Genomic DNA, 9,839 nt, shown 5'->3' with positions numbered 1-9,839 from the left:
AATCAGGTCGCATCTAGAAAAGCGCGCATAAAGCGCAATGCTTCATGGGTTTGCCGTTTTAACCTCATTGCAGTCAGGACACACTCAGACTCAATCTTGTACCTTTATTGTTCGATTTGGATTTTTTTTTTTTCTTCATTTAAAAGTGTGTAATCTTGCGATTTAGCTGGTTTGGTTAACGTTTTAGAACGCTTTAACCAAAAAAAAAAAAATTACTCCCGGAATCAGAGTTATTGAAGAATTGGGCGGGCACTGAATGCACTTGAGGCTGCACATCTCTAACGGCCGTGGACTCCTCAATTGACTCGAGCATAGCGAACGAAGTTTGGTAAGTGAATATTGTAAAATATATTTTATAGCCTATATTTGGTTTAACGTTACTTTTTTTGGATTGTAGAGTAAGTATGAACAATGCATAATCGTAGCTGTTAGGCCTATATTAAAATGTAATCAGTTCACTAATGTTAAATGTTCGTCGATTACATTCCCAGATAGCAAGCTATGATCAAAATAATGTTGAATCAATGTTAATTTGTCAACGTTAACATCATTGAATCAATATCACTTTTGCACCCTCAATTAATGTTGAAAATATGTTGAAATTTCAGCAAATAAAAGTCAATGGTAGTGGCATTGAATAAATGTTTGCACTCTCAGAAAATGAAACACAACTACAACTGACTTCAAGCCACAGCCTGAAATCAACTGAAGATAAAAGACGACAATAAATCTCTCAAGATAATTCTTTTTGAGAATTAACAGGTTTAGATGTTGATGTTTTATTGAAAATGTTTGGTCACCAACATTGGTCATCATTATTTAAAAAAAATCTGAATATGATCAGTGGCAAGAAAGTATTATTGGTAAATATTTCAATAACAATTAACCACTTTTGGTCAGGAACAAGGTTAGAAATATACTCTGCTTTGTGAGGCAGAAAACTGTCTTATATACTAGTTTATTGTTTCTTGTTTCTTTGCAACAAATGGTGTGTTTTAGTAAACACTGTTACAAAGAGCACAAACTCACACAAAAAGCCCAGAGTCAAACTGCCCAACTAAAAGAACCACTGACCACCAAAATGGTGACCAAACATTTTCAATAAAACATCAACATCTAAACCTGTTAATTCTCAAAAAGAATTATCTTGAGAGATTTATTGTCTTCTTTTATTTTCAGTTGATTTCAGGCTGTGGCTTTAAGTCAGTTGTAGTTGTTTCATTTTCTGAAAGTGGAAACATTGATTCAATGCCATTACCATTTATTTATTTATTTATTTATTTATTTTTTGTTGAAATTTCAACATTAATTGAGGGTGCAAAAGTGATATTGATTCAATGATGTTAACATTGACAAATTAATATTGAATCAACATTATTTCGATCATGGCTTGCTATCTGGGTTCAGATTGTAATATTCAAGTTGTATAGATTTAATAATACAATGGTGTTGTTTGACAAATTATGTAATGAGAGCAAACGGGTTTATGTGTTTGTTTTGATAGTTTGTCTTTCAATTTGAAATGAAATAAGCAGAAATTAAGAAAACAACAACACCGTTGTTCATTTTTCCATTTGTTCAACAACAACAAAAACAAAAATATTTCTGCTTGATTTTTTTGGTTCATGTTTTTAACCTGTCAATCAAAAAATATTTTTTTTGGAACAAATGAAGAAAACTATTAAAGGTGCCAACAACTATCAAAACGTACATGGACCTTGTAGTTTCACCAATTCATTTATGATTTTCTTGATTGTGTTTGGTGTGTGTGTGTTTGCTTTCTGTATTATTAATAATTTATATGATTCATTTTACAATTTGAAATATTTTCTTTTATTTGTTGTTTCAGGTTGAAGAACAAAAGACCTGAGTAAAGCCACGGTATGGAAAAGACTTGGATGTACAATGATAGGGGCAATTCACGAAGAAAGGCATTAAGGGTAGTCAGTAAACTAATGGAAAACGAGCATGATGGGGAAAGAATTGTGAATGATGAGACAAGTGTTAATGTTGATGATTCAGAGGAATCTGACATGCAAATTGGTGATGAAAGTGATGATGATCTAGTTGATGGCACTGAGGATAAGGAAGTACATGAAAAGAGTGCAGCTTCTGTTGAGGATCTGCCTGATCTTGGAGAACAGTGTAGTGAGATGGATGGTGGTTTGCAGAGTTCTCTGGCAGACTGGGCAATTGAATTTGGAATATCTCTAATAGCTCTGTCAGCGCTTCTCAGCATCCTCAAAATCTGTCATCCCTCTCTGCCAAAGGATGGACGAACGTTGTTGAAAACAAAAACGAGCTACAAAATTAGCAGTGTGGCAGGTGGTGTGTTCCATTATTGTGGAATTCTGAATTCTATTCGGAAAATTCTAGATGTCATTTGGCGTAATGTGCCAGACAGACATGTTTTTAAACTGCAATTAAATTTTGATGGATTACCTATCTTCAAGAGTACAACTACACAGTTTTGGCCAATTCTTGGTTTGTTGCAAGGATACACCAAGAAACCTATTTTGATTGGACTGTTTTGTGGTACTTCTAAGCCAAATTCCTTGACTGAGTATCTTCATGATCTGGTTCAAGAGCTAAAAGTGTTGAAAGATGGGTTTCTGTTCAAGCAGAAAACTTTCTTTTTGAATGTTGTTTCTGTTGTGTGTGACACCCCAGCACGAGCGTTCATCAGAGGTGTGAAGTCACACACTGCTTATCATGGATGTGACAAGTGTCACCAAACAGGTATCCGCAAATCGAATAGAATGACATTTCCTGAGGTTAATGCGAGGCGCAGAACTGATGATAGTTTTAGGCAAGCCACAGATGAAGAACACCACATCCAACACTCACCTCTTACAGAGGTTGGCATCGACATGGTCACTTGTTTTCCATATGATTATATGCACCTGGTTTGTCTGGGTGTAATGAGACGTCTCTTAGACTTGTGGATCAGCACCACTGGTCCCTTGTACTGTCGCATTTCATCTAGTCAAGCTTCCATAGTTTCAGATAGACTTCTTGCACTGAGAAATTACATTCCAAGCGAGTTTGCTCGAAGGCCACGGGTTCTGGCTGAAAGATGTAGGTGGAAAGCCACAGAACTACGCCAATTCTTGTTGTACACTGGTCCAGTTGTGCTGAGGGGTATTCTGCAGCCTCAGATCTATGACAACTTCATGCTGTTGTCAGTAGGCGTGTATATTTTGGCAAGTCCACAATATTGTATGGAGTTGAATGACTTTGCTAAAACTCTTTTGGTGTCATTCGTTGAACACTTTGGCCTGCTTTACGGTGAGGAGTTTTTGGTATACAATATTCATGGTCTGGTGCATCTCAGTGATGATGTCAAAGTCCATGGTAATTTAGACCTTATATCAGCATTTCCCTTTGAAAATTTCTTAGGAAAACTAAAAAAATTGGTTCGAGGTCCACTTAATCCTTTGACTCAGGTGATACGAAGATTATCAGAGATGGAAAATGACAGCTACAGTTCTGATGTTAAAGAGGCAACTCAAAAACTGGAAAATGAGCATATGGATGGGCCAGTGCCAGAATGCTTCTCACAACAAGTTCGTCAATATAGAGTGCTTGCTACAGATGATGTAGTTGTGAAGGTCAAAGAGAGAGATTGTTGCATCAAAATTGATAAAAAGTTGTTGTTAGTCCAGAACATTGTTGAGGATAAAGGAATAGTGTACATTGTGGCCAATGAATATAAACAGGTGGAACACTTCTTTACATATCCTATTGACTCAAGAGAGCTGGGAATTTTTGTTGTTTCCAACCTCTCTACTAACATCAAATGTTTCATGGTTAGAAATAAGCCCCAGAAGTATGTGAGACTACCATTCCAAAACCGATTTGTTGTTGTTCCACTATTGCATTGAGACAAATAGCCCTTTTGTTTTAGCATTTCAGTTGGCTAAAGAGTATGTTACTGTGGTTTCAATTTTTTCTCATTAGATGTTTCACATAGTTGTTTTTGACAACACCAATGAGGTTGAAGTTGTACCTTCCATTTGGATGAAAAATGGAGAGTGCATGTGGCCTCCAAATAAAACTGATGTAGCAAAAGCTGTAAAATTACAAGAATGTCCTGGAGATGAATGGAAGCCCCATAAGGCCAGAATTATTTACACATCACGTAAGTTACATTAATTCACCTCTTTCTTCAAACTGAACTAGTGTTATGTATTACTTAAAATTGCTTTTTTTTTTTTTTTTTACTTTCCCAGATGACTACAATGAAGCTAGACGGAAACTTCCTCAAGCTGTTGATCACACTGACATTGGAAGTGATGGAGGGAACTCACCAATTAAATTTAAAAGAAGAAGAATGTAGGGGGAAGAATGTGTTTCATTGTTTTTTTTTTGTTTTTGTTTTTTTATTATTAATTGGTGGTGCACAACATTTACTAATAATTGCATATCTTGAAATGATGATATATGTTCTTAGACCTAAAAACAATTTTTTCCCCGGAGAGGATGATGATGATGAGATGGAAAGCACTGTGAAAGAAAAAAAATCAAAAAAAGGGTAAGAACCTACTGCTATTTTAAATTATAGTGTATTTTATCATACCAGATAAAGTGCTAAGATCTGTTGTACTTCTAAGCAGAAAGTATCCATTGCCCAATGCTCCAAAGATCGTCAGACAGCACAAAAGTCCTGCATTAGAACCAGTAAAGCAAAACATCCCCAAGCTTCACCAAAGAGGCCACGGTGTTCCTGAATGTCACTATGATGACATGGAAGGCACCCTGGAAGGAACAATGTCAAGAAAAGGGTAGGAAGCTTCAGTATTTTTAAAAATTTTATACACTTTATCACAGCAGATAAAGGACTAACATATTTTGTACATTTGAGCAGAAAGTATTCATTGCCCAGTGCTCCAAAGATCAGTAGGCAGCACACCACTCCTGCATTAGACCCAGGAAAGCAAAACAGCCCCAAGCTCCACCCAAAAGACCACAGCACTGCTGACATCCACCCAAAAGACCACAGCACTCCTCAGGTCCACCCAAAAGGCCACAGTGCTGCTGACCTCCACCCAAAAGACCACAGCACTCCTGACCTCCATCGAAGAGGCTACTGCACTCCTGAGCTTTACTCAAGTGATGACAGCACTCCTGACCTCTACCCAAGAGGCCATAGCAGTCCTGAGCACAACCCAAGAGGCCACAGCACTCCTGACCTCTACCCAAGAGGCCATAGCAGTCCTGAGCACAACCCAAGAGACCATAGCAGGCACATTATCACTGAGCGCTGTACATCGAGGCACATCAGTTCTGAGATTCGTCCATTAAGGCATGTCAGCAGTGAGATCCACACATCAAGCAGCATCAGCACTGAGACTGGTAGATCAAGTCATGCCAGCTCTGAGAGCCATAGACCAAGCCATGCTGCACCTTCTCTAGTCCCATCAAAGCATATTGAGCCACACCAGACCAGGGAGCAGACATCTAGTTTGCAAACATGTGAGTATATTAATATTTATTATAGTTATGTTTGTTTTTCGTAATTTTTTTTCCTCTGGCAAATTACTATTTGTACTTCATATTGTTTTTTACACTCTTTCTTATACAAAAAATGACTACAAGTTAAAACTTAGATGAACGTATGTTTGTGCCATCAACTTCCAAAAATTCATATCTCAAGAATGTTTTGTTGAGATGTTGTAATTTGTGATGATAAAGAATAGTCCCAATGGTGATTAATCCACAATTTTAGTCGTTTGGCATGTTAACTTGCAAATTTGACTTGCATTGGAATACAGTTTTGGTTTGGACAAGCAAATGGTCAGTGTTTACCTAATTAAGTGACTGAAAACTTATATTTGTCTTTCTTGTTTTCTTCCTAGCCCTCCTGCGTAATATATTAACAAAACAGGAAATGATGATGGACCAACTGCGAATCATCTTCAAGACCCTGCAGAGTATGAAATCGGCTGATGAGACAGAGACAGTCCTGGATCGAAATTTGTTGCCACTTAAAGATGTCAGTTCTCTTCAGGAAATGGAGGAACAACTACATAGTAATCCTGACCTCCAGAAACAGTTGGTATGTTGGCAAATCATCACATTTCCATTATCTTCAGTGTTTTCCACAGACATGCACTCTATTTGTGGTGGCACTTACCCTGTTAAATGTGGGGACAGATTTATAATTGATTAAACCATTGCTTAAAAAAATAATTCATGGTGATTTCAGGTAAACACGCTGGCTCTCAAAGGTGGGGTGGACGTCCACGAGTGCATTTGGAGGATTATGCAGGGCCTGATTACTAACTCTTTGGCGCAAAAAATCAACATGAGAGGAATAAATGGAAAAATTGGTTTCCAGCGCTTACGTTTAAGGGATGTTGTGATTGGTAAGTTGTACTTTATGCCATAAGAGTGCTTTAAGTGTTTAAAAATCTAAATTTATTTAAATTGATAATTAAGGTTACAAGGGGAGTAGAGGAAGAGAGGAGAACGAGATGAGGAAATGTGAGAGAAGGGATGGAAAGAGGGAGGGAGAAAAAAGGGCAGAGGAAAAGGATAGAGTGGAGAAATTGAGGGATGAGGGAAAAAGATGAGAGGAGGGGACAAAATGAAGTTATGCAGAGAAGGGAGGAGGTAGATAAGAGGTGGTGAGCAGGGGAGAGGAGAGGAAACACAAGTGTTATTTTTTATTTTACAGTGTCCTTGCTGCATGTTACATGTACTTAGAGTAATAATAACAGTTACTTATGAATAGTTGCATGCAGTAACTTTAAACCAAACCCTAATGCTAACTATAGTAAGTACTTCAATTATATTACACTGTTCTTAAATTAACAATTACACTGTGTAACAAGGAAACCATAAAACATAGTGTAACTGACAATTCCACTAAAACTGAACCCGGGACATTCTGGTGTATACATGCAAAGACCAGTTTAAATCGAAAGTGTAGACATACATGACTAGTTCACATGATTCATATTGTCCTTATTATTTTCTGCTGAACAAATGGTATTGAAACTATCATAGCATTGCACTAAGGCCAAGATTTTTTTGAAAAGTATATCTGTATTGTATATCTGTACTTAACCTGGTCGGATGATGGTGCCAGCTCATTACTAAACTGATCTGCATTAATTTACATTCTCTATGTGTAGATGTAACTGAATGTCTGTAAATAGGTTCTGGGTTCAGTTTTAATGTATTTCTCCTTTAAAATTCAATAGCCACATTAGCTTTTGATACAGGAGCTGATTTCAAACCATGTTTACATGTATGTTTCAGCGGCTGTGAGGCGTAACCGTCTGACGTCTGCGGCCACAGAAAAGGACATTGATTCCACCATCAAAAGATGGCTATATCTGGCCCCAGATAGGGATGGTGGCAGGAGAGAGAGGATGAAGAGAAAAGAGTGTCAGGAGAGTACAACAGGTTAACGGATCTGTGACTTGTTTGGATTTTCAAGAGTTGTGTCCAGTGCCGCTTGTTCATAAACTGAATCATAAGTTGAAGAGTTGTGTACACAGTGCTGCTTGTTCATTAACTGAATCAGATGTTGAAGAATTGTGTACACAGTGCTGCTTGTTCATGAACTGAATCAGATGTTGAAGAATTGTGTACACAGTGCTGCTTGTTCATGAACTGAATCAGATGTTGACGAATTGTGTTCACAGTGCTGCTTGTTCATGAACTGAATCAGATGTTGACGAATTGTGTACACAGTGCTGCTTGTTCATGAACTGAATCAGATGTTGACGAATTGTGTTCACAGTGCTGCTTGTTCATGAACTGAATTAGATGTTGACGAATTGTGTACACAGTGCTGCTTGTTCATGAACTGAATCAGATGTTGACGAATTGTGTACACAGTGCTGCTTGTTCATGAACTGAATCAGATGTTGAAGAATTGTGTTCACAGTGCTGCTTGTTCATGAACTGAATCAGATGTTGACGAATTGTGTTCACAGTGCTGCTTGTTCATGAACTGAATCAGATGTTGACGAATTGTGTACACAGTGCTGCTTGTTCATGAACTGAATCAGATGTTGAAGAATTGTGTTCACAGTGCTGCTTGTTCATGAACTGAATCAGATGTTGACGAATTGTGTACACAGTGCTGCTTGTTCAATAACTGAATCAGATGTTGAAGAATTATGTACACAGTGCTGCTTGTTCATGAACTGAATCAGATGTTGAAGAGTTGTGTTCACAGTGGCATTGACATGCAAGCATTGTTTTTTGTTTCTTTTGTTTAAATGTGAAACAATAAATATTTTTTCAAAATACTGTTGTTGTTCAGGCATTTTTCATTTGGGCCAAGGGTGTGTATAAAGTGGCTAGATTAAGGTTTTGTTGAGGCTGACATGTGGAACCAAATGTTTGGTCCTGAATAGTACCAGAATAGGGCCAGCTATTGTCATACATTTGGCTGAGATATGGCTATGCCATGGGCCATATGTGGCCCGGGTTCTGGCAACCTGACCTGGTCCAGTCATGTACCGTAATTCACTGCTGTATTTGGGCCAAGTGAAAGTGGGTTGTGTGGCCCATCACTGGGCCAAACCAGTTTTGCTATGTGGGTTGTCGCTGTTATCCGAGACGCAACAGTGTTCTCTTGGCGCTCGTTCACATTGAGCAGTTTTCACACGAACGAGCGCTTCAATCTATGAACAGAGAGTTGCTGAGACTCTCTATTCGTTACGTCGAAATCACAAAACAAAATACACATAAACGTGTCCTTGCTCTTGATATACAGTCACTGATGAACATCTTTGGTTTTAATGAAAAAAAAAAAAATCATTCATGGTTGGATTAGAACCCAGAACCTCTTGCACGCTAAACGAAAATACTGCCAGTCATCCATCAGGACATTCGATTACCAAGAGCGGATCCTCGTATTTATTAACTATCGAGACTAACGACATATTGTACTATAGCAGATGTAAGGAAGAAACTATCATATTAATTTTAATATAATATTATTATTATTGTAATAATAAAAACACCCCCCCCCCCCCCCCCCCCATACACATTCTTGTCCCACCCACTTTTTAAAGCAAAGTTACGCTACTGGGGTGATTAAAACATGCCTTTTACTTTATTAATATATTGCTGGCTAAAAAAATAAATCCAAAATTGGTTGAAAAAAATGGCTGGGTAAAAACAACCCAATCCCTGGTTTTGTCCATATTTAACCCAGCACTTTTTAGAGTATACCATTTTTCAACACAGTGCAAAATGTGTTTTAGTGAGTAAGAATGTGTTTAGAGTTTTGCAAAAAGAGTGGATGAGATTTGCAAACAGTGTCTTAACTATCTGAACTTGTTTAAGGTTTTGCCTACAAAGTGACTGATTCGACAAATGGGTTTAGGCCACTGAGCATTGGGTTCAGAGAATGGGGTTTAGTGTTTTAGCAATTGTGAAATACTGTATTGAATTAGTTCATTTCATCTATAAAGCAGTTCTGCAGGAAACAGTGATGTCATCGTCCAGCTCAGTTCAGTTCTCGTTCTATAGTGTCAATGCAGTCAGATCAATAATATTGTTGAAAATTTTTGAATATTGTTGAGTACTTTGTGCATAGGCGATGTTGTTTCTCGCTAGGCAAAGGGAAAAACCCTCCAGCCTTGACAATTGTCTCCACACCTTGCTCTTCCTCGTTCTCATCCTTTTCCTCCTCGTCCAGCACCTCTTACTCATACTCTTCCTCCTATACTTTTCAGATTGTTTCTATCTATTGTTGGTGTCTATAGTTGGTTTGATATGGTTTGATCACATCGTCAGAAAACGTGTGTACAATTTTGAGTCGTTGTGTGTAAACGATGACAGCTGTGTTGTAGTTGTGCGTAACTTTTGCC

General features: G+C 37.9%; 1 protein-coding gene across 3 annotated transcripts; it reads left to right on the top strand.

Moving 5' to 3' along the window:
- The first annotated feature begins 209 nt into the window (after positions 1–209).
- Positions 210–7,687, top strand: LOC137011060 (serine/arginine repetitive matrix protein 2-like). Of its 3 annotated transcripts, XM_067373633.1 has the most exons (10): positions 210–328; positions 1,850–1,881; positions 3,961–4,141; positions 4,233–4,335; positions 4,454–4,534; positions 4,617–4,784; positions 4,868–5,475; positions 5,859–6,058; positions 6,209–6,368; positions 7,267–7,687. In XM_067373633.1, the coding sequence occupies exons 3-10, from the start codon at positions 3,961–3,963 to the stop codon at positions 7,416–7,418; spliced, it is 1,653 nt and encodes a 550-aa protein (XP_067229734.1). In that variant the 5' UTR covers positions 210–328; positions 1,850–1,881; the 3' UTR covers positions 7,419–7,687. The 3 variants fall into 3 exon arrangements, with proteins under 3 accessions (XP_067229734.1, XP_067229733.1, XP_067229735.1); XM_067373634.1 differs by lacking the exon at positions 210–328 and having other exon boundaries at positions 1,404–1,881; XM_067373632.1 differs by lacking the exons at positions 4,233–4,335; positions 4,454–4,534; positions 4,617–4,784; ... (2 more) ...; positions 6,209–6,368; positions 7,267–7,687 and having other exon boundaries at positions 1,850–4,182.
- Positions 7,688–9,839: the final 2,152 nt, after the last annotated feature.

Source organism: Chanodichthys erythropterus, chromosome 21, assembly GCF_024489055.1.
Source record: "Chanodichthys erythropterus isolate Z2021 chromosome 21, ASM2448905v1, whole genome shotgun sequence".
Lineage (NCBI taxonomy): Eukaryota > Metazoa > Chordata > Actinopteri > Cypriniformes > Xenocyprididae > Chanodichthys > Chanodichthys erythropterus.
This window is presented reverse-complemented; position numbering and strand designations above follow the sequence as displayed.

Coding starts and splice junctions, on each gene's coding strand:
- LOC137011060 (XM_067373632.1), top strand. CDS start 1,884: ATGGAAAAGACTTGGATGTACAATGATAGGGGCAATTCACGAAGAAAG.